The following is a 25,958-nucleotide window of genomic DNA, read 5'->3' as shown; positions in this document are numbered from 1 at the left end:
TTATAATTCCCCAGATTTGATTTTCACTTAGTATTGATTATTTACTCACTCTAACTACTACTGCTACTAATAATACTACTACTAGCAATACACCACAGCAACAGGCCATCTGAGACCCACTTAGCTGCGCACACAACTCCTCAATCCCAATTTATTCAAAGCCTCCCTCTTTATACCCTCCCAGGAAATTCCCATTTCCCTTCAATGTTTCCTAATGACTTCCTCCCACCCCGACTGCTGACGACCTGCTTTCTATTTAGCCCTACACACTTGGCTGAAAAGGACAGTCGTCAGCAATCTGTCATCCTTCATCCGCAAAAGTGTCCTAGCCATATCAACCTTTCTCTCGTTATAGTCCTATAACCACACTTTTTGTACAACCTACTGTTTGAAATAAGATCAGTCAGCCGTATTTCAAACAGAACAATCCGTACGCAATTTCTGTGGGAAAAAAACATCTAGCAAAACTTTATCCATTTTTGGAGCGCCCATGCTTCAAAACCATTCACTGTAACTACAATCATGATAGAGATCATTGAGGTCAAAAGTAAATATTAGTAATTAGTTTTGCCATAAAGATAATTTTGTGACTTAGGACTGAACCTTTCTTTGACCTAATCCGTAAAATAGTTGGGGTGAGACAGCTTCAAATTCACTTATATTGGTAGTATTAAACAATTCGTGGTACCGAACTGTAGTAAGGAGCGACCCGGCTCAATAGTAACCGAAACTCTAAAAGACGGAATTTTGATACCAATAATTATATCAAAAGAATTGTATTTTAATTTTAACTTTAAATATATAAGTTTCACCAAGTTTAATCTTACCCATCAAAAGTTCCGACCCTGAAAAAATTTGCCTTTTTTTGGAAAATAGGGCGAAACACCCTTTAAAAGTCGTAAAATCTTAACAAAAATCACACCATCAAATTCAGCGTATTAGAGAACCCTACTGTAGGAGTTTCAAGCTCCTGTCCACGAAAATGTAGAATTTTGTATTTTTTGCCAGAAGACAGATCATATATACGTGTTTATTTGTTAGTTGTTTTTTTTTTCCAGGGGTGATCATATCGACCTAGTGGTCCTACAATGTCGCAAGAGGACTCGTTCTAACGGAAATTAAAAGCTCTAGTGCCATTTTTAAGCGACCTAAAAAATTGGAGGGCACCTAGGCCCCCTCCCACACACACTTTTTCCCCAAAGTCACCGGATCAAAATTTTGAGATAGCCATTCTGTTCAACTTAGTCAAAAACCTAATAAATATGTCTTTGGGGACGACTTAATTCCCCACAGTCCACAAGGAAGGGTCTGCAAGTTACGAACTATGACCATTGTTTACATGTAATAACGGTTATTATGAAGTGTACAGACGTTTACAGGGGAACTTTTTCGCGTTGGTGTGGGGGTGGTTCGGGAGGAGGGGTTTACGTGGGAGGATCTTTTTACGGAGGAATTTTTCATGAGGGAAGAGAATTTCCATGAAGGGGGGGATTTTCTAGCATTATTAAAAAAAACACAATGAGAAGAAAAATCAACTGGAAGTAATGAGCCGCAATAAAACTAAAAACGAGTATAAAATATTACGCATATTAGGGGGCACGTCTACTCCTCAATACCTTGCTCTTTACGCTAAAGTACATTTAGTAATTCCAACTATTTATTCTACGCCCTTTGTGATTCAAGTGTTATTCTTAAAGATTTGGGACAAAATTCAAAATTTAGTGTACAGACCGAGGTGTTGGCAAGGGGGCGAACTTCCTCATATACGTAAAAAAGATACAGAAATATAGAAGTTCGTTACGTAAGCTAATTCCTAGGGTACGTGTGTTTATTACTATCAAAAGTTCGTTAAAAAAAAAGAAAAAAAGTTACATTTTTAAGTAACCGAAAATTGGAGGGCAACTAGGCCTCCTCCTCCTCCCCTTTTTCAACAAAACTGTCCGATCGAAACTATGAGAAAGGCATTTAGTAAAACAAACATCAATATGCAAATTCCTTTTTAATTCTTCATGTACGGTGAGCCAAAATCAAACCATGCCTTAATTCAAAAACGTTCAGAAATTAAATTGAAAAAAAGCTTTTTTAACTGCAAATAAGGAGCGACATTAAAACTTAAAATGAACAGAAATTATTCCGTATATGAAATGGGTTGTCCCCTCCTTAACACCTCGCTCTTTACGCTAAAGTTTTTTTATTGTTTAAAAAGTAGAGTTGTGGCAAAGAGTCAAATTTTAGCAAAAAGAGCGGGGCGTTGAAGAGGGGACAACTCCTATAAAGAAAGATTTAAAGGAAATGAGAACTTCCTGGGAGGGCGTAAACATGGAGGCTTTGATTAGATTTGGATGGAGGAGGGGTTCGCGTAGCTGTGTTGGCCTCAGGTAGCTTGGTTCTGCAGTGAGGTGTTAGTAGTAGTATTAGTAGCAGGAATGAATCTACGTAAATGTTTTCATCTTGGAAAACTTTGGTTTTGTACCAAATGGATCTTTGTATGTGAATTTGAAAGGAAAAAAAAAAATACAACCGAGAATACAAAAATGGAAATAAAATCCTGTGGACAAAGCTTGCTTTTCCTTAATGTCTATGGTACTTCTGAAATATACGATTTTGTGACAAGCCTAGAAACGTTCTGAGTCAAGTTCAAATTAAAACAAGTATCATAAATGCAACCGATTAAACTAAGGATTAGGTACTGAGTGTTTTCAGCAGCTACAAATACTAGAAGGACCAATTTGACTGGAAAAAACTCAATAGAACATTGAAATAAACACTCTCAAAATCTTACTTTAAGTAACATACAGTGACGTTGATTCAAGAGAATTTAGGGGGGGGGGTGTATTTTTAAAAATATTTAAGGGGCCAAAATTTGTTGTTTTCTGTTTTATTGAAAATACCAAAAACGGCGTTTAAAAAGAAAATTAACCTCAAAATAGATGTTTTTGGGACAATAAAATCTAAAAATCTTCCAATTGACGCCACTGGTAACATAAAAATTCATCAGGACCATTTTGGGTTAATTGAATGTAAGAAATCATGTTAAAGTTCAAATTGCAATTTGACCTTAAAGGAATGTGCCAACAGACTAAAAACCTTGCCTTTTAAAAATTGTACATTCCTTTTTAAAGGAATGTACCAACAGACTAAAAATGTTGGCTGCATGCATGAATATTTAGAATAGAATAAGGGCGTTATCTAAAACCAATGGTTACGCTATAATAACCAGCTCATAAGTAATTCAAAGATTTCTTAGCTAACTCCTTAAAAAACAAGAGCTAAGAGCTCATATGGCACTTGTGACGAGGTCGGAAGAGCCGAGAGCTCATATGGTACGAGGTCGGAAGAGCCAAGAGCTCATTTGGACGAGGTCGGAAGAGCCGAGAGCTCATATGGTACGAGGTCGGAAGAGCCAAGAGCTCATTTGGCACTTGTGAGAAGGTCAGAACCTAAAGTTAAACTTTATAGCACAAGATCCTTCTAAATATCAAATTTCATTAAGATCTGGTCACCCTTTCGTAAGTTACAAATACCTCAATTTTCAAAATTACCTCCCCCCTCCCAATTCCACCAAAGAGAGCAGATCTTGTCCAGTTATGTCAGTCACGTACCTTAGACAGGTTTCTATTCTTCCCATCCAGTTTCATCCTGATCTCACCGCTTTAAGTATTTTCTAAGATTTCCGGTCCCCCCAACTGCCCCCCCCCCCCCAATTACGTTTGATCCGGTTGAGATTTAAAATAAGATATCAGAGTTACGAGGTCCTTCTAAATATGAAGTTTCATGAAGATCCGATCACTCCTTCGTAAGTTAAAAATACGTTATTTTTCTTATTTTTCAGAATTACCCCCCCCCCCCCGCAATTGAGCGGATCCGTTCCAATTATGTAAATTACGTATGCAAGACTTTTGCTTATTTTTCCAACCAAGTTTCATCCCAATCCCTCCAATCTAAGCGTTTCCCATCATTTTAGGTCTCCCCACCCCAAACTTCCCCCAATGTCACCAGATCCGGTCAGGATTTAAAATAAGAGCTTTGAGCCACGATATCCTTCTAAAAATCAAATTTCATGGAGATCCAATCACCCGTTCGTAAGTTAAAAATACCTCATTTTTTCTAATTTTTCAGAATTAACCCCCCCCCCCCAACTACCCCAAAGAGAGCGGATCCGTTCCGTTTATGTCAATCATCTATCTAGGACTTGTGTTTATTTTTCCCACCATGTTTCATCCCGATCCCTCCACTCTAAGTGTTTTCCAAGTTTTAGGTTCCCCCTCCCAACTCCCCGCCCCCATCACAAGATCTGGTCGGGATTTAAAATAAGAGCTCTAAGACACGATATCCTTCTAAACATCAAATTTCATTGAGATCCGATCACCCGTTCGCAAGTTGAAAATACCTCATTTTTCTAATTTTTAAGACTTACTCCCCCCCCCCCCAACTACCCCAAAGAGAACAAATAAGTTCCGATTATGTCAATCATGTATCTAGGACTTGCGCTTATTTTTCCCATCAAGTTTCATCCCGATCCCTCTACTCTAAGTGTTTTCCAAGATTTTAGGTTTCCCCCCTCCAACTCCCCCCAATGTCATCAGACCCAGTCGGGATTTAAAATAAGAGCTCTGAGACACAATATCATTCCAAACATCAAATTTCATTAAGATCCAATCACCCGCTCATAAGTTAAAAATACTTCATTTTTTCTATTTTTCCGAATTAACCGGCCCCTACTCCCCCCCCCCAGATGGTCAAATCGGGAAAACGACTATTTCTAAATTTAATCTGGTCCGGTCCCTGATACGCTTGCCAAATTTCATCGTCCTAGCTTACCTGGAAGTGCCTAAAGTAGCAAAACCGGGACTTTAGGTTTTCCCCCTCCGACTCCCCCCAATGTCATCAGATCCGGTCGGGATTTAAAATAAGAGCTCTAAGACACAATATCATTCCAAACATGAAATTTCACTAAGATCCAAATACCCGCTGATAAGTTAAAAATACTTCATTTTTTCTATTTTTTGCGAATTAACCGGGCCCCCACTCCCCCCCAGATGGTCAAATCGGGAAAACGACTATTTCTAATTTAATCTGGTGCGGTCCCTGATACGCTTGCCAAATTTCATCGTCCTAGCTTACCTGGAAGTGCCTAAAGTAGCAAAACCGGGACAGACCGACAGACCGACAGACCGACAGACAGACAGACAGACAGACAGACCGACAGAATTGGCGACTGCTATATGTCACTTGGTTAATACCAAGTGCCATAAAAAGTAAAATAGAGAAAACACTCAACTTTTAGTTCTGTGACAACGGGTGCTGGCAGGGGGTAGGGGGGGCCATGCCTCCCCCGAAATTTGGGAATATAAAGTAATTATAAGGAAACCAAAGGAAAGAGAGGGGAATAGGGAAAAAACATGGAAAAAATGTGTGTTGCCCCATTGTTGTCTGCCTGCGAGTAGATTTTGACCCTTAGAAAGGAAAATGTAAGTTCTAATTCGTGACTGAGTGAACCCTTTCTTGCTGTCCACAAACATTTTTTTCTATATGATTTGGTTGGAGCAAAACAAAATCAAATTCTTCATAGTAATGAATGGTAAGCAAATAATAATCCTTGTTAATAACGAAAGTATAAGAGCCTAGCTATTGACAACATTCAATATAAAATCGATTTGTTTTGGTGATCCTAAATGTGTGTTTTTTTATTAGTAATTAGTGCAGTTTTAAGTGCACTAGAAAGTTCGTTTCATTACAGAAAACAACTTAATAAGGGGTAATTTCAGTAAAAATATGGCGTCAACTTTTTCTTGCATTGCAAGAGTACTCATGAGCTGATATAATCAGAAATGCCACTATAATATATAAACCATTATAATCAATCATGGGAATTAAAAGATTTAATTTTGTATAGTAATGAAGCATAAAGGTATCAAATATATTGGTTTTTGGTATTCACAGTTAAATTAAAAATATTGAATTAAAAAGTTTTATTTGATTTTATCAATCTTAATTTTATTGTTTACTTTGAAATAACTACTTTGATAATGCTTTACTTTTTATAAAGACAGACTCTAAAGGCATTAAATATTTTGGTGTTTGGTAACCATGTTCCAAACTGTAGATATTGTTGAAAATATCCGTCCAACGCTTCGGCCTTGCTCAACTGAACTGAATGCTGGGAGCTTTTGTAAGTAGGCTGTTGTTTTTTCTATTTATTAATTACTTACATTTTTCATTTTTGAATACTGTTACTTAAATTAACATACTTTTTCTATTGCCTTTGAAAAAATATTTGTCACTAAGCTTCATTAAATAATAAAAAACAGTTTTTCAACTGAAAGTAAGGAGCAAATTTAAAACTGAAAACGAACAGAAATTATTACGTATATGAGGGGGTTGCCCCCTCCTCAAAACCTTGCTCTTCAGGGCTACAGTTTTTCGGCACTTATAAAAAAAGTTACTTATTGTTCTAATTAAACAAACCTTGCGTTTCAGAAGTCGCTTTTAAAGAATTCGGACAAAATTTATCTTTAGTGTATAGGCCGAGGTTTCGAGGAGGGGACAACCCCCCCTCAAATATGTAATAATGTCTGTTTGTTTAGAGTTTTAATGTTGCTATTTATTTTAATTTCAAAAAACTTTTTTTATTTAATTTCAGATCGTTTTTTAAAATATACGGCTCCACCTCCCCGGAAATATTCTCAAACCCACAGAATATCCGCTGGAAAATGCAATCCTGGTGAAAATATACCCCGGACAATTAATCTTAGCATCTCCATGCGGAAAATAAAATCGGTAAAAAGAAAGCAAGACATATAAAGAAATTTCGTACAGGAGCTCTGGCAAATTCACCCAGTGTGACATTTCCCAAAAAACCGGAAACATTTCCCTTTTTAAATTTCCCTTTTTCGATTTCCCTTTTTAAAACAGTAAAAAACTTCAGCGTAAAGAGCGGGGCGTTGATGAGGAAGCAGCCCCTTTCACATACGAAGTAATTTCTGTTCGTTTTAAGTTTTAATGCCGCTCCTTAATTTCCATTAAAAAAACTTGTTTTTTTTACTTAATTTCTGAACGTTTTTGAATCAATGCATGTTTTGATTTTGGCTCTCCGCAGGTGAATAATTAAAACAAAATTTGCATATTTCTTTTTTTGGCTAAATGGATTTCTCATAGTTTTGATCGAATGATTTTGAGTAAAAAGGAACGCGGGAGGAGGCCTAGTTGTCCTCCGATTTTTTGGTTACTTAAAAAGGCAAGTAGAACTTTTAATTTTTTACGAATGTTTTTATTAGCAAAAGATATACATAATTTACAAATTAGCTTACGTAACGAACTTCTGTATTCTCATGTTTTTTTACGTATATGGGGGAGCTCACCCCCTCGTCAGTGCTTCGCTCTTCACACTAAAGCTTAAATTCTGTTCCAATTTCTTGAGAATGACCCCTGAATCAAAAAAGCCGTAGAATAACTAGTTGAGACTACTAAAAATACTTTAGCGTAAAGAGCGGGGTATTAGGAGGAGGTAAGCCCATCATATGCGTAATAATGTCTGTTCGTTTTAAGTTTTAATACTTCTCCTTACTTTCAGTTGAAAAAACTTTTTCATATTTATTTTTTCATTGATTTTTGCAAATAATGCTAAAAAATCCTACGCTCCCTTTATGAAAATTTTCTTCCTCCATGACAAATTCCTCCAAGGAAAGCTCCCCAAACATATTCCCCTTTTCTCGATGCCCCAACCTAAAAATCCCCCTGAAAAAAAGTCTGTACACTTCCAAATAACCATTACTATATGTAAGCACTGGTCAAAGTTTGTAGCCCCTCCCACGGGGACTGTAGGGGAGTAAGACGGCCCCAAAGACATGGTTATAAGGTTTTTTGACTACACTGAATATAATGGCTATTTTAGAATTTTGATGCGGTGACTTTGAGAAAATAATTAGCGTGAGAGGGGGCCTAGGTGCCCTCGATTTTTTTGGTCAGTTAAAAAGGGCACTAGAACTTTTCATTTTCGTTAGAATGAGCCCTCTCGCAAGATTCTAGCATCACTGGGTCGATACGATCACCCCTGGGAAAAAAAAAAAACAAACAAATAAATAAACACGCATCCATGATATGCCTTCTGGCAAAAAATTACAAAATTCCACATTTTCAAACAGTTCGTGGTAACAAACTGTAGTAAGGAGCGACCCGGCTCAATAGTAAACGAAACTCTAAAAAAACGGAATTTTGATTCTAAAAGATACATCAAAAGAACCGAATTTTCATGCTGATTTTAAATATACAAGTTTCATCAAATTTAGTCTTTGTCATCAAAAGTTGAGAGCCTGAGAATATGTGCCTTATTTTGGAAAATAGGGGGTAAAACCCCCTAAAAGTCATGGAATCTTAACGAAAATCATACCATCGCATTCAGTGAAAATCACAATTTTTTGAAAATCACAAAACTTAAAACGAACAGAGATTATTACGTATATGAGGGGTTCTTAAAATATTTTAGCATAAAGAGCGAGGTATTTAGGAGGAAATAAATACCTCACTCTTTGTGCTAAAGTATTTTTGGAGATTTCAACAATTTATTCTACGGCCTTTCTGATTCAGGGATCATTCTTAAAGAATTTGGACAAAACTTAAGATTTAATGTAAAGAGCGAGGTATTCACGAGGGAACAAACCCCCTCATATTCAAAATAAAAATATAAGAATATAAAAGTTTGTTACGTAAGTTAATTCTTAAGTTACGTATATTTTTTACTAATAAAAACGTTCGTTAAAAGTTAAAAGTTCTAGTTGCCTTTTTAAGTAACCGAAAAATTGGATGGCAACTAGGCCTCCTTCCCCACCCCTTATTTCTCAAAATCGTCTGATGAAAACTAAGAAAAAGCCATTTAGCCAAAAAAAGAATTAATATGCAAATTTCATTTTAATAATTTATGTGCGGAGAGCGAAAATCAAACATGCTTTAATTTAAAAACGTTCAGAAATTAAATAAAAAAAAAACTAGTTTTTTAACTGAAAGTGAGGAGCGATGTTAAAACTTAAAACGAACAGAAATTACTCCGTATATGAAATGGGTTGTCCCCTCCGCAATCCCTCGCTCTTTACGCTAAAGTTTTACTCTTTGCCACAATTCTACTTTTTAAAACAATTAAAATTTTAGCGTAAAGAGTGAGGCGTTGAGGAGGGGACAGCCCATTTCGTATCTGGAGTAATATCTGTTCGTTTTAAGTTTTAATGTCGCTCCTTACTTTCAGTTTAAAAAAAAAACTATTTTTTTATTTAATTGTAGATAGGAGCTTGAAACTCTTACAGTTGGGTTCTCTGATCCGCTGAATCTGGGGTGTGAATTTCGTTAAGATTGTATTACAATTAGGGGTTGTTTCCCCCCATTTTCTAAAATAAGGCAAATTTTCTCAGGCTCGTAACTTTTGATAGGTAAGACCAAACTTGATGAAACTTATATATTTAAAATCAGCATTAAAATGCGATTATTTTGTTGTAGCTATTAGTATAAAAATCCTATTTTTTTTTAGTTTTGGTTACTATTGAGCCGGGTCGCTCCTTACTACAGTTCGTTACCACGGACTTTTTGAAAGCCATTTGTTATTCTATTTCAGATGGTTTTCCAAATCATACCCAGGCCTAACTAAGATATAATTTTAGGTACTGGTTCTTTAAATCCCCGGTTAATTGATTTCAATATGTGTAAACCAATAATTGCATGTTCAATTGTACCGTCCTACGTTTAAATTCGCAATTTCAATTTTGGATAAATTTTATATATGCCTAAATTTTAGGTTATATATGCCTAAATTTTAAATATAATAGAAATTGGCGATGAAAAGTAATTTTAGTGAAAAGTCCTTGTTAATATTACTACTAAAGAATTTTGATTCGATGAAAAGGAGTATCATTGTTTGCATCGATGGAAATTCTGTGAGAATTTTAATCTTCTACATAACTGAAGCCATCACAACCTCTACAATAGGATTTTCTTATCGGTAAATGGACTATATACATTTATTTAAATAGATGGGATTACTTCATATAAAAAGAAAAAGAAAAAATTACCATTTAAAATTGCTGAAAACTAGATTCCTAGTAGTACTTGCCACCCCAAAGAAATTTCCTGTCTTGGCTGATGATGACCCACCATGCCTTTTACACTTCTGTGCAGGTAGATATGGGATTGTGATGTTTTATCTGTACAGAGAAACATTTTAATTAATTCCTCCCCCCCTCCTACCTGTTTCAACATTTATTTGAAGCCTCATGAAAAGTATGTTGTTAATCCATTAAATTTACTTTTTTAGGAATCTACCCTATCCCCACCTAAACAATCACTCGACCCTTCTCACTATAGATGATATGCAATTACATATCACCAAACGTAGCCTAATTTCCTTATAAATAAAGCGAATCAACTTGGTTGAATCCAGCACTGCCATCGTGTGGCATTACTTCTTTTGCAACTGGGAAGCCTAAAATATAGTTATTTATACTTTTAATTCAATTAACTTCTCAGAATCTTAAATTGATTTCAAATTTGTCCTCTTTGAGGTAAAGTCGTAGTTTGCTGCCCTAAAATGGTGGAAAACAACACTTTCCCCTGGCCCAACCTTTAGGGTCACTTAAAAAAGAGCTTTAAATTTACGTTTGATTGAGGTCTCCCCCAACAATCTCGGTCCTTCGGTTTGTTACAATCATCCCTGGGAATAAACCAATAAATAGACATGTATCGATGATGTTTTTTTCTGAAAAACAATGCGAAAGCCCGCATTTTGAAGATATGAGCTTCAAACCTCTATGGTAGGGGTTCTCTGATATGACGTATCTAATAAAAGGATCTTCAATAAGACATAGGCAAACTTATATGGCATAGGCAAACAGGCGTTAGCAAATACATGTCTACATCTGTTATAATCTACGAAAGCAATAAATCTTTCTGTAATTTTGGTTTGATCTTCTTTTAATATTAAATGTATAATAAATAATATATTATTGATTAAATAAATTGATCCCTTTGCCAGGAATCCTTGTTGTTTAAAAGTTACTGTATTTTGTTTCATTTTACATGAATTTGATTACTCTTTTTATTTGAGTTTTTTCCCAAAAGTATCTGAAACTAAACTTATTTCTACAAAAAATGTCCTGCAATATACTCACTGTCACCCAAACCACCACTGCTATTTTGGCGTCTGCCCCCGCCCCTGGAAATTTTTCTGCCGGCCCTCTTGTGTGAGATTAATCATCAGTAGCTGCTCAGGATCGCAATTTTTGGGGCATGTCATTACTTATAATGGCAGTAGATTTTGCTTTAACTGTGCTGATCAATATATAAAATTGGAGCAAGGGTTTTCAAGGAAATCAAAAATTATAAAACAGTAGATTATATGAAACATTGTACAGTTTTCTTTGTCTTCAGATGGATGCACTGAGAAGGGTGCGAAGAAATGACCTTGGTGGACCTCCAGCTCCTCTAGCCAATAACTACCGTCCAATCCAGAATACTTTTGATAGATTGATTAGAACTAACATTGATTTCCCATCTGTAAAGGTAAGGGAGAGATGTTTTAGTTTTTTGGGCTTATGAAGGTTATATTTTATAGTATTAATTTAGTCCTTAAAAGACTTGGTTAAATCGTTCACTATTAACCCATTAGTGCCCAGTGTTCCCATTTGGAAGCTACTCATATGAATTTTTTTTTTTGCTCAGAAGTTCACTGCTCGTGCAAGTTTTAAGCTTTCCAAAGAAGCCCAAGGCTAACTAACAATATCCTAGAATTGTAAGTTCCTCAAATTAGAATCAGTTTTTAGGAAGTTCAAAAATCTAGCTAAAAGTCAGTTTTTTCAACCAATAGTTGCTATCATTTGACTAAAAACTTAGCTCTGATACGGATGTAAAAACGATTTTGGATTATTTCTAAGTGATTTTGGTAATTTTAAACTGTTGGTCTTTCGAATGGTATCAATGCTCCGATTTGTGCCGGAATTATGGCTTTCCAAGCATGTGACTTAACTTCTTGTCGCAGTCTTTTATTTCTTGATCAAATAGTAAAACAGTTTTTTTATTCATATGTAAATTAAGACTGACATTAAGCCTTAAATGATTAGAAATCATGCGTATGCTAAGGAGATTTGCCCACTCCTTGACCCATTGATTCTTACGCTAAAATTTTGTTGAGACTTAGCCCATTAGCTCCTTTAAAAACACGCATCTAAATAACTTGGACCTTCGAAAAAAAAACAAATGATTTTGCCAAATTGGAAGAAGATCGAGTAGTCTCGAGTTCTTCAATCAGAATTATTACCTAGACTGGGAGAAAAGGTCACTCACATGTTAAGCATGCCTGAATTCCAGGTTTTGTTAGTTCTAGGACGAAATTATTCGTGCTATGATCGTATTGGAAACAGCACGATATGCTCCTCAGAATGGTGTCATTAGCTTCACATTGAGCTTTGAAGAACTTTACAATTTTTGAGAATGGAGCTACTATCAGTATATCATCATCTTCCCAGTGAAAAAACATACTGGTCCTGGTTAGACGACCTATTCATTCCTATAGTGGGATAAAACTTACCGTTCCTCTTATCCCTCCTCTCTTTTTGCTTTTGCTTCACTGAAAACATGTTAGAATGTAATCCGTCAGTTACTAAATGCAAGTCTTTTCATTGTCAATTATCTATAGTAATATAAACAACTGGAAATATTTTGATGTTAAACAAACACACCTAAATGTCCCTTTTCATTTGCAAAATCAATCAAAACAAAATGAATAAAAACAAATCAAAATGAAAGGAACGGTAGCCGCGGCATATTTCTGAAGGTAACAAAAGACCTATACTTTGTAAGTAATAATGGGCTCCAGGAAAGCGACAAAATGGCTAATGCGAGGCCACTTAAGAAAGTCATGAACGCTAAACCTTTGCAATTTAGGATGTTCTGTCGAAAAAATTTCTGCGGACGAACAAATGATACCTTTCTTTACTCGTCACTGTTTCAAAACGTTTATCCAAGGCAAACCGATTAGGTTTGGATACAAAGCATGGATGCTTGCTCTTTCTCATGGATATCCATACAAATTGATCTGCACAGTGGGAAGAGTGAGTAACAGCCAGCAACACCCCTAGGCTCACAGGTGATCACAAACCTCTTATCTGTTGAAAAAAAAAGAGCCATGACGATGTCTTCTTTGATAATTTCTTCACAAGCCACGATCTTCTCACACAGCTTCACTCACAAGGATTTCATGCCTCAGTCACTGTACGTGAAAATCTCTTTGAGGGATGTTGCTTTGGGAGAAGTTATTGAAAAGAAGGAACATCGTTATTGTGACTACAGGTTAGATGGACAGGTTTTGGATGTAAAGTGGAAAGGTATTACTGTTACGCACATATATACGGGTGCCAGCAGAGAAGTCGGATCAAAGCCAAGCATGCAGCAAAAAATACCCGGCTAGAGATGAGAGATGAGAGTGTTTCAAACGTCATCTTTTTATTTTTACTTCTGTTAAACATGGCAAAAATGTTTATACATATGTGTCCTTCAGCTCCTAGGGTAGCATTAACGTTCAATGTTCCCATATGGGAACATCCCACCATGGTTACACCGTTGGAGCAAGAAAAAAACATTTGACACCACAAATCTTAAAGTTAAAACCCTATTTCCTTGCACTAAGGCAAGAATCGTAAAATTTTATCGGTAACTGGTCTTGGGAGTGAATGGGTTAAAAAGATGCGTCCCCAATGTCTTTAGTTTGGAGACGGATGAAAAAAAGGATCTGAATTGATTTCAAGGGATTTTTGCAATTTTCTACTGTTGGCCCTTCAAATGGTATCAAAGCTTCGATCTCTGTGTAAATTGTAGCTTTCCAAGCATGAAACTGAACTTCTAGTCACAGTCTTTCATTGCTCAAATAAATAACATAACAAGTTTTTTTCATATTGAAATAAAAACTGACATTGAGAGTTAAATGATTAGAAATCGTTTGTATGCCAAGGTAAACTGCCCAATCCTCAAACTCTCGTTTGTTTCTTATAATAAAGTTTTATAGAAATTTAATAAGTAACTTTTAAATTAATACAATTTGCATAATAAGACCCAGCATGAATAATAGGTTTTGTTGTTGCATATTTTGTAATGAAAACTAGGTTTTAAGAATTTTGGTTTCCATTGACAAGGGTCACTCTGTACTTACAGTCTTTTACTACGAGCTATTTGATCCATGGTGTTCTTAAGTGTGGAGGAGGGTTACTATTCTTACTTACTTGTGTGTTTGTGGCGGGAATCAGGCGTTTCCACCTCGCCCGGCATCGATGATCTTAGAGACCTTCTTGGACCATGTTGCTTGATCTTGTGCCAGCTGCTGTGCAAAAGCGAGCCACTATGTTGACCCTCTGTGACCAAATTTTCTGAAATCCCCGATTGGTTCAAGGTCTGACTTGGCCAGGTTCCACCAGTTCTTCCTCTGTCCTCTTTGGCGTTTCTTCCAGTAGCTAATAGGATCATCTAGAAGTATTTGGCGAGGCAGGTACTCTGGCGGTTTCCGTAATACATGGCCCAGCCATTTCAAACGGCGTTCATTAATAACGAGTATAACATCTCTCTGAATATTGCACTTTCGACATATATTCACGTTGGAGATACGGTCACGTAGCTGTACTCTGAGAATTCTTCGCAGACAAGTATGCTCAAACACCTTAAGTGTATTCTCTTGTTGTAGTTTTGCCGACCATGTTTCGCACCCGTAAAGGAGAACGGTGCGGACTAGTGCCATGTAAATTCAAACTTTCGTTTGGACACTGATTTCGCGGCGATTCCATAAGGATTTCCGAATGGAGGCAAAGACTGTCTACACTTTCTGTATTCTCTGTTGGATATCAGCGTCGGAAGATCCGTCAGTACAAAGCTGGGAGCCTAGGTATGTGAAACGGTTGACTTTTTCCACCTGAACTTCGTTGACAGCTAGTGGGAATGGTCCTGTGTCGTGGTTAATAGCCATGAATTTCGTTTTCTCTTTGCTGACTTTCAAGCCAATCAGGTCTACTCAAGCCACAACGCTGTCAAGCATGTTTTGGGCTTCTACAGGGTCTGACAGGAGGCCAACATCATCCGCATAATCGAGGTCAGTCAGTGAGAGATTCTGTCCAATCTGCGCTCCTGGATAAGACGATAGAGCATTTTCATTCACCCAATCGATGCAATAATTGAACAGAGTCGGAGAGAGGACACACCCTTGTTTTACTCCGAACTCAACCAGAAATTCTTCGGTTTCTTCGCCATAGATTCTAACTCGGCTCACTGACGCGTCATAGTATGCCTTCATCAGTTCAACAAACTTCAGCGGCATTCCGTCATTCTCTAGGATCTTCCAAAGTTTCAGGCGAGTGACAGAGTCGAAGACGGCAATGAAGTCAAGGAACATCAAGATCAGGGGTAGGTTGTACCTTTCAAACTGCTGGATAATGAGGCGAAAGGCGAAGATATTATCAGTACAGCCTCTACTTGGTCGAAAGCCGGCTTGATTTCCTCGATTTCTTTCCTCCCTTGCCCCTTTGAAGCGGTTCAAGAGTATGATCCCGAATATTTTGACGGCAATGTCTATGAGACTTATTCCGCGGTAATTTCTGCATTCGGTTTTGTCTGGATGACTGATGTCTTCCAATCTTTTGGAAAATTGTTGGTCCTCCACACTTCTTCGAGAGTTCCATGGAGCTGCTCAGCAGTGACCTCAGGACATTGTTTTTACAGTTCCGGGCGGAGGCCGTCTTCCCCTGGGGCTTTGTGGTTTTTTAGGGTTTTGATCGCTTTTAGTATTTCGGCTCTGGTCGGTGTATTCAGCTCGATATCGTAAGGCTCTTTAGAGACGGAAGGTGGGAAGGCATCATGAGCAGATGAAGGGGATGGGTTTAGGAGGAGCTGAAAGTGATCCTTCCATCTTGCTGAACGTTCCTTCTGGGAGCTAATGATTTTTCCTGATCTGTTTTTGATTATTTCTGAGACAGCAGCTTCCTTACCAACGGATTCCTTCAGGATCTGGTAAAGCTTGCGGGTCTCATGTAAGCGTGCTGCTTTCTCTAATGACTCGGCAGCAGCTTCCCACATTTGGTGGCGGTCCAGCCGAACAGAGCGTTTTACCTGTCTGCGTAACTCCTTTGTTTCTTCTTTAAGGCCTCCCATCTTTTGTCTTCGCTCACCGACTATTGACAGGGTTCTAGCGGTTATCCAGTGTTGTCGTTTGATTTTTGCTCGGCCTAGGATCTCATCGGCAGTCTCTGTCATCACGGTTTTAATGGTCTTCCATCTCTTATCGGGGGTTAGGTTTTCATCAAAGCTGAGGACTTCAAACCAGTTATTTAATTCCAAGTTGAGGGCCTGCCGCACTTCTTTGTCTTGAAGTTTACCGATACCAAAGCCGACCTTGGGCTTGTTTTTCCTTCGAATTGCAAGACGTAGCAAAATTTTTGCTGCGACAAGCCTGTGGTCAGAGCCAGACTGCGAGCCTGTGTCCGCGCCGCTGTAAGAGCGAGAGTCCTGCATGGCGCTTCTCCAGCGCTGGCGTGCGAGAATGAAGTCAATTTGGGCCTTAGTGACACTGACATTTGAATTCCAAGTTAAGAGGTGGCTAGGTTTACGCTGAAATATGGTATTGGTGATAACAAGGTGGTTCATCAAGGCGTAGTTTACCAACCTCTTCCCATTCTCACATATGTGACCCTGTCCAAATTTTCCCAGGATTTGTCTTGTGGTCTGGTCAGATGGACCAACTCTTGCGTTGAAGTCTCCAGCGACAATCAAGTAATCACGTGCGGCTATAGAAGAAGACAACTGCTGCAGTTCACCGTAGAAATCATCCTTGGTCTTTTCAGTAGCGTCACGTACGATAGTGTTGGAGAACGAGCAACATTCCTGAAAAAATAAACCCCTCCAACGAAAAGGTTCATCATTTTTGCAGCTCTTGAGACGATTCCTTCGAGAAATCATTTTTATGGGGCTGTTCCCATGAATGCCACTGGGGCTATAATGCGCAGGGGATACCAAAAGCCATTAAAATTTGTATATAAATAGGAAAATAAAATATATCACCATTTCATCTCAGCGAATAAAATCTCCTAGTATCACTTACCCCCCCCCCTATCTAGAAATTAATTAGCGGCACTCATGACACCCTCCATCTCTCCACCTTTGTTCCGGTAGACAAGTGAAAGTAGTCTTTTATGTTAGAAAAACAATTTTCTGCAATACTAGGCGCACCAAATTACAGATTACAAGTTATAAATTTAAACTATAAATTACCAACATTGCACCCAAACTCTAGAAATATTTCCAGGAATCAAGAGGAATGAAAGATTAATTTTTGCATCCTTTTTCCCGAACCTTGTTCTATGTTAATCTACAGACTCACGGAGAGTTAGGTAACCAAGGCATAAAAGCGAACTTCTTGAGGCTTCAAAACACAATTTTCATATCTACACGAAGATCTGGTGACCCTTCATCGTTGCGGAATATGCCCAATTATATTTCACTGTGCATAAGTTTATCAAGCATCAAATGATATGAAGCTTTAAAATAAGAGTCTTTACTAAAAGTTTATTATGTATGGACTATGTGCATCTTTGTTTACGAATATACCGCTGCTTTGCACTAATACCTACGAATAGGCAAAATTCAGTATGTAATTTTTCCATAGTTTTAAATGAATTGGCCATCTTGAAATTCCCACTGCATCCCACGCCGCAAAATGGCTTGCTTCTCTGTTTTACAATCTCTTTACTGATTAAAAATGTCGACAGAACTTTGAATGTCCTTTCTAAAGAGCCATATTCTGATTCTCTGGGACCATTGGTTCCATAAGATAATCCCTGCAAAAAAGAGGAAAAAATTCTTCTCAGATCATCCTTCTCGGTAAAAACCACTAAGTTTCACATTTGTGTAGATAGGGCTTGAAACTTTCACAATAGAATTATCGTATATGCTGATTTCGAAGGAGTAACGTTCATCAAAATTACAAACCCTTTACCCTTACGTAAAAGTTCATTACGTAAAACTTCATGAATTTTATATTTTGCGATTCGCCATAAAAAGGAACCTCTTTTAATGTACGTATTGTCATCAGAACTATTTTTTCTAGAAGTTTGGTTACTTTTAGCACGAGCAGTTCCAGAGTTACAGATCATTGCCAGGGACTGTTTAACGACGTTACTTTGTAATACAATAATATTTGTGAGAAAGTATTAAATCTATTATTTCCACTTCGGCGTCTATAAAAATATTCAGTGGCATTAATGCCGCTCTGTGGTATATTCACTCCTAGTAATTCACGTAGTTCATACAACATAAACAGTTAGCGTAGATATAAATGTTAAATTTTCATTTGACAAAGTGAATTCTCTTGATGTTTGATGAAATTTTGCAAAGTGATTTGTAATTACGCATCAGCTATTATAAAGAAGGGGCTGGCCATCTTTTGGGCTTGCTTAGGGCAAACCCATATTTTTTTCTATTTTTTAGTTCTGTATTGGGGTCCTCGTTGTTTTGGAATCGATAATTTTACTGTAATTTTATTTGGAAAGAATTCTTTCAAACAATTTAGTATGTTCAAATTGGCAACGGAGATTCTTTTCCGTTAAAATCTACAAAATTAACCTTTTCTTGAGGAGGCAAATTGGTTTATCAGCAATCAAATATTTTATATTTAATGAAATGGATGAAAGTCACTGTTGTCCCCTAAGTAGTCTTAAAAACTTATCTTTTCTTCTGAAAATACCATATGGTGACTGGAGTGGGATTACTTTGACATTCATGAAGCAATTCAACACTTGGATTCCTCTTCTTTCATCACTATGTTACTTATTTCGTTTGAGCAATTTAAAAATTTGAACTAATAGAACCATGGCACTTCAAAACATAATTTATACACCTTTTTTTTCTTACTAAGATGTCAAAAATACTAGGCATGAGGTCTCCGTACTTGACATCACTGTTAGTGATTACGTGGAGAAAGAAGCGTTCAGTACGGGTGACATGGAGGAGAAAGCTCTCTTGTCCAAAAACTATATTTTTATTTGAAAAACAATGTTTGTCTTGAAAAACAGATCAGAGGCAGCACACCAGAAATTTCTAAGTAAATAGCCAAATGTCTTCAAAGTAGAACAACGTTGAAATTACGTTAATTACATTCAACGTGTCGGCTTTTTTTTCATCCGCTACCTTCGTATGGAAAGGTTGGTCGTTGAAACTTCAGAGGGGGTCGTTGAAATCAATTCATTTGATTGAATAATGAAACTTATAATACTCTTTTCAGACATCAAATGTAATTAAAAGGTAAACAACCCTCCTCCCATGCATGTCTTCTATCTAACCTCTAGCCCCCCAAAGCATTCAAAAAAAAATTGTGATAGTCATTTTGATCAAAATTAATTCAAGGTCCAATAAATATGCCTCTGGGGGTTACCATGACCCCACAAGCCCTGGTGCAAGGGCCATTAATAATAGAAACTGTTCATTGCCTACGCATAGACTTGTATAGTGCAAAATGGGGCTTGTTTGAAATTAATGAAATAGGAAGCCCGGTTATGGGCCTAAAACTTTTGTCCCTGATCGGTGTGAAACTTGCGGCTAATATTCCTTGAGCAAATAGGAACCTAATGTACAAAAAAATATTTTAGAGTATGCCTCTCAGCCAGAAAATAATGAAGCCCAAACAAGGGACTAAAGTGTTTTTCCAGATCGGCTTGAAACTTGTATCCCTAAGTGTTTGGACAAAAAGTTTTTTAATGTCTTATTTTTCTTTCTTTTTTTTTTGATACCACCCTAGGCTTATTCATACGGAAAACCCACGATTTTCTAAAAATTTTTGTTTGGTTGCTTCGAAACTATGGAAGTTTTAGGTTGTGCCACATTTTCGTCAGTTTCGCCATTTTAATGTTACTTTAAGAAAAAGAAGAGTATTCAGTGTGAAGCGCTAAACAAAGTCAGTATTGCTCACACTTTGGAATCAAAACTCTTACTAATAAGTAATAATATCTGACATAAAATATCATTATAAATTCTTACTGTATTCAACTTGGTAATATTTCTGTGCGTTCCTTTTCTTTGTGTTATAAAGTGCATTGATTAGAAATAAATACTGCACCGCATTACAGTTTGTATATACCAAATACCCTTGTTTTTATCCACTAGGTTAAAAAACCTAAGCCATATTAGAACGTCTTTAAATTCAAGCGGTAAAGCCAGATTTTCTTGAAATCGAAAAATAATGTTAAAATGCAAGTTTGAAATTATCAGTTTGAGCATTTTACTAAGGAATATTGATAAATAAGACTATAACTCTTGAGATCACTTGTAATGGTATTCGTCAGATTTTTTTCCCAATTGCCAGAATCAATTCTATTTTTATTTAGAAATTGTATTTAAAAAATTAATAAAAATATTCAAGAGCCTTAATTTTCATTGTTGTCTTATGGTGCTTTTCTTTGAATTTTTATAGGAAAAATTTGGAATTCAGAAAGAAAACGAGATTGATTTTTAATATCTCACAAAAGAGATAATTCAACTCGAAAACTCAACAAAAGTTAGAAATTGTTTTGGTAGTTGCAACAAAATAAAAAATTAGCAAAAACGGCACAGTTTTATCACACTCTACTTGTTCTACATAGTATCTGTTATCCCAGCAAGCCCATTATCAATAGTAATACCTATCCCATTATTTCTATTAAAAAAACCATCTGTTTACAGAGCCGAGTTATCAAATGTAAGACATTCTTTGTGTGCCAGAGGACTGCTCCAGTAGCTCTAGTTTGCTTTGGTTTTTTCTTCTTTTTCTTTTTGAAGCGATCGCCGTAAATACTATACTGATAGTGTCTTTGTCTTATTTAGGGTTTCTTTCATAGAGCTAAGTATGTTTTTTTTTTCTCTACTCCCTTTTTTTTTTTTATTTATTATAAGTCTTCATAAGTGAATAAAACTAATAATAATATTCACTATCTAAAGTGCTAATTCACTGCTTATCTGAAGGAATTATAGTTATAATTTAGAGTTAAGTCTTTAATTTATTTTTCTCCAGGGCAGGAATTGTATTACTATGAAGGGTTCAACCACATACAGAGCAAACTCACTAAATAGTGGAAGACCAAATGACATTCTATTGTGAAGGCTACCAACATATTCAACAACCGTTCTCAAAAATGCAATATTTTGTTTCTGTGATATTGTGACCGTTCCTTCTTCTCTTTTTAAAAAGGAAATGAAATTTGATGAACAAGATTATTGATAACGTATTCAAGTAATACGGTGAGGCTATAACATTATTTTTATTCTGTTAATTCCCTGGTATGTTGAACTTCTTAATAATAAATTTCCTGATTTTGAAGAGAGATTTTTGTGCTTTGAGACAATTCACTGCAAGTCCTTAATGTACATATTTACAGTACATTAATGTACATATTAATGTACATAATGTACATTTATATATCATGTACTTATAGGTAGTTTTGAAATAAATATTAATATCGACAAATGAATGTCTTGCAAAATTTAGGTTTGCGTTTAGATTAGGCTCCAGGTTTCTTTGTTGAGTGTTCAGTGTTGATTTGATTTCAGTTGAGCTTTAGGCCGTTGAGCTTTTTTCTTGTGGTGACTTTCCTTCTCTAAATTATCTTATGAGCTGCTTGAAGTAACATGAACACATAGAAGGGTAATAATTTAGCATAAAGGACTGTGGTTTTCAGACATGAAACAACATCGATCATGGCTTGATTGTGAATGGGAAAAGAGTTATCGTATCTGGCTTCCCACCAAACGTGCCCATAGGATCCTTCGTCAAAAAATGTGGCATTTACAAAATTTGGTACCCACAATCCCAGTGAGATGCTTGCCATGTCGTTGCTGACTTTTTAGGTTTTGGGCGTTTTGATTGAAATGGTTATTTCAGAATTATTATTGAAATTTCATTTATTTGTTCATTAGGGACAACTAATGTGTATTGTGTCGCCATAGCTTCTGGTTTTATTCAGGCCAAAATCAAACTTTCAATAAAGAAGAGTAGTATTGATATACAGAAGAAACTTGTGAACAATTCCTACCGACTCAGATGACTTAAACGTCCTTGTAACCAGGGATACAGCTAGGGAGGAGTGCTCCCCCAATTTCCAAGGCGACAGCACCTCAAGTTGATGCGTCGGAGCTTTGGGCGTCTCTGGCGTCTTTGTTTATCTTATGCGTCAACATTTGTCGGCACACTGGATTTTTTGTCGGCACATTCTTTATATCCCCACTTCAAATTCAAAAACCCAGCTTCACCTCTATTTGCAACTAAACATAGAAAACTTCTCAAACGGCTATACTGATAATGTTAAGACAGAGAAATCATTGCATAAGACTCAATATATATGACAGGAAGCTGCAAACAATATAGGCTATAGTTTGTAGCTCAAATAATACAATCTAGCAAAAGATGTTTAAATTTAGATGGCGAATACCTGTTTTATCTCTTATCAAATAAGACTGGAGATGTTGGAGCTGAATAACGTTGAAGTGGTTCCGGTACTATGAGATGGTTTTGGGGTCTCTGCTTTGTCGTAAGTTTCTTTCTCCGTCGCTATCCTTGACAGGAAAATCCTAATTTTGTGGCCTCATAATGGCATCAGGGCAAACCTGTCACAATTTTTCCTAATCAAAGCTTTGACTGCTAACAGCGCTGCAGGTGACCTTAAGGCGCGGTGCCTCTCGAGGAAATATAGCCTAGTAAACGACACAGCATTTGCATTCTGATTATGATTAATAGATAATTCTTCTGCATTTGGGCTGTTTTAATGGGCTATTTTGGTCTGAAAAACCTATTCCTAGATATTTATTGAATCTTTGTAATAGCATAGTATTTGTGAGCAAGAATATATAATGAATCGGAGGTAATAGGCTTGAGATTGTCTGTGTAGGATTTCGGCTCTTGTTGAGAAATGAGCATCGCCAAGTACTCAAAACCATCTTCTTACCAAGATAGATCCAGCATAGGACTGCACAAAAGCTCCATTCTACCGGGAGTCCAAGAGACTTCTTACTGTCCGATTCCAAGCTGGATTAAATGCATCGTATAGACTTGAAAAGATGTGTTTATCCCCGTCCTGAAGTAGTTTTGGGACCATTACTATTCGTGAGGCCATAATAATTTCAATGATTCAAAAATATAAAAATTGCAGTTTGAAATGTTAATACGTAAAAAGCCAATTATTCTATTGACATTTTGACTAGCGAATTCATATGCTTCGAACTGGACTTCAGAAATTCAAATCCCAGCGATAGGAAACATAAACTTCGCGGTACAGAATATATTTTTTCGGACAGGAAGGATAGGGTGCAGAGGCAGGAAATAGGGCTCATGATGAGTAAGGAAGCCGCAAAGTCTTGTTTAGGCTGGGGAGGTATTAATAATAAAATGCTGGCTGCTCCATTTTATGACTAAAAAGCACAGGGTATCAGTCATAATAGTATATTCTTTCGTGGAAACCTCTGATGGGGATAGTTCTGACTCAGGAGAACTTTTCTTTCAGCTACAAAAAAAATAGACAGGGTCCAAAGTAGAACTATGGTGTTTTTATTAGGTGATTTTAATACCTAGGTAGGTAGAAAATAGGATTAGATGGCAGCTTAACCTAGGTAAATGTTGTGCAAGAAAAAAAACAATAATGGTTACAGACTCCTGCATCTTTCTAGGTATAAGAATCTACTTGTTACCAATATAGTATTTGGCCATAAAATAGCCCATAGTTAACATGGTATTCTCCTGATGGTACGACAACTAACCTTATTGATTATGTTATTGTAAATCAAGGACTGGCAAGATCAATATTAGATACTAGGATATGAGCAGCGCTGTTATTGATGTTAAAAGTAAAGATCACCATCTAATAGCTTCTAGGGTTATTCTTAAGCTGAAATTTGGGAAGGGTAACTACCTTCCGGGAAGCTATGATGATAGTACACTCCAAGATGAGAATTTGAGAGAAGCTTTTTAGGAATAGTTAAAGACTATACTGAAGAGTCTAACACTTAAGTACTAAACTGAAGAGTTTAAAATTTGACAATGTAAAAGATGGATGGAATAATCTTTTGGAAAATGGTTTGTAAAGCCGCTGATGGTGTCTTAGGGAAGGAAGTTAGAAGCGGAACTAGGAAAATAAGTAAAAATGCCTTGCGCTTGATAAAGAGGTGGAGGGGCTTGTACACAGAGGCACCATTTGGGGTGGTCAGGGGTGGGCAAATGCCCACCCCAGATTTTTCAGGGGGCCCAAGCTTCCACCACAAAGGGCCCTTTGCCGGCCATAATAATCCATTATATCTAACATAATCCATTCTGTCCAATTGATTTGGAATTACTGCACGCCTATTACCCAAAGAGCGCAATTACCTGACGACCCTTCGGGTAATTACGCTATTTGCTATTAATCATTGTAAACTTTGAAAGTAGGTTAGATACATAATAAAAGTCTCAAGTTCTGTCAAATGCCCATTTCCTAGATGATTAGGAGGGCTAGCCTGTAGTCTGGTTGAATTTTCCACTTTCAGTTTAATCACTTAACCTCGTTGATTATGATCTTTGATGTTATAATTAATCTTAGAGGTCAGTGTGGCTGAGTTCCACATTCGGTTACAGTACATTTCCATGCAGCACATGGGTACTGAAAATGCGTTTTTACTTAGAATATTCGAGCGATGTGCTGCCAAAACTCGCATTTTTTCTTACATGAAAGTTTGGGGGCCCAAAATGGAGTTCATGCCCACCCCAAGATTTGGTCCAAATGGCGCCTCTGCTTGTACACGAATTATTTGAGTGATGGACCACATGAAAATAAGACGAATTGAAAGAAATTAGAGAAACCATTAAAATATGAATTAAGTTGGTTTAAAGTGGAGACCATGGATAAAATTGCTGAAGATCTAGAAGACGCAGCCAGACGGCACATTAATAAAATACTGTACTGGCATGTAAATAAATTGAGAGGGAATAGTCAATTTGGGCTTAAGATAAAAATGGGGTCATATTTATTAATAAGGAAAGAGTCTAAGAGAAATGGAAAGAACATTTTGATAACGTGCTAAACCATGAACAAGTTACAAGAGAAGATTTAGAGAAAAATTTAAAGTTTTTGAAACTTTGTATATCAGATTGATTTTTTGAGGAATACAGAGTGACAGTACTAAATGAAACACAAAGTAATAAGGCCACATGCGCTGATAGTGCTGTAAAAATCACTTAAATTCTGTTGTTGTAAAGCTAGAGATAAATTACTGAAGATTTTTAATATGATCTTTGAAAAAGGGGAAATACCTAACAATACGAGTTAAATACTAGAGGTGATAAGACTAAGTGTAGTAATTACAGAGGTATTAGCTTGGCTTCCGTAAGAAGCAATATATAGCAAGCAGATAATACTTTTGAAATTTAGAAATTTTGTACATAAGGTTTTCAGAAAAGAGCAATGCGATTTTAAGAAGGAAAGAGGATGGTCGACTAAATTTACTCTTAGATTAAAATGAAGAAATCCCCTAAGTTTTCGCGAACTGATGCCAATGCCGTATATCATATATATAGTTGAGAGTTAAAAGTTTGTATATATTGTAAAAATCGCTGTTGTTTATTTTTATTTAGTGTAGTTTCTATTTATCTGATATGACGTCAGTTTATTTTATTTTCTCTTTTTTTTGTTCTTTGTTTTTCCTTTTGTGCCACCATTAAAGTGCGTTGTTTGCAATGTAACTTTTGTTTTATTGTTCTTATTAACTCATTCATTCATTTTTAAAGCGTCTAGAAAAGCGTATTGGAATCTTAAAATATTACTTTTTTGAAATATGATCAAAAAGACAATACGAATATTTGAGTGTTATTAGTAAATAAATAATTTTTGGTACTTACCCTGCGATTTGCAGTGTAATGAAAAGGTGAGATGTTAAGAAATTAAAACGCTTTAAACGTGACA

At 36.5% G+C, this 25,958-nt stretch overlaps 1 protein-coding gene across 3 annotated transcripts in view; it reads left to right on the top strand.

The window, feature by feature from the left end:
* The window catches only part of LOC136025279 (putative carbonic anhydrase-like protein 1), a 144,921-nt gene extending 119,183 nt beyond the window's left edge, over window positions 1-25,738 (top strand). For all 3 annotated transcript variants that reach the window (XM_065701161.1, XM_065701163.1, XM_065701162.1), the window contains 2 exons: window positions 11,410-11,541; window positions 21,050-25,738. In XM_065701161.1, coding sequence (XP_065557233.1) covers window positions 11,410-11,541; window positions 21,050-21,136 — 219 coding nt within the window. In that variant the 3' untranslated portion in view covers window positions 21,137-25,738. The remainder of the gene's footprint in view (window positions 1-11,409; window positions 11,542-21,049) is intronic.
* Window positions 25,739-25,958: the final 220 nt, after the last annotated feature.

The sequence above is a fragment of the Artemia franciscana genome, chromosome 3, assembly GCF_032884065.1.
Source record: "Artemia franciscana chromosome 3, ASM3288406v1, whole genome shotgun sequence".
Classification (NCBI taxonomy): domain Eukaryota; kingdom Metazoa; phylum Arthropoda; class Branchiopoda; order Anostraca; family Artemiidae; genus Artemia; species Artemia franciscana.
The sequence above is the reverse complement of the archived record's forward strand: the minus strand, read 5'-3'. Positions and strand labels throughout refer to the sequence as shown.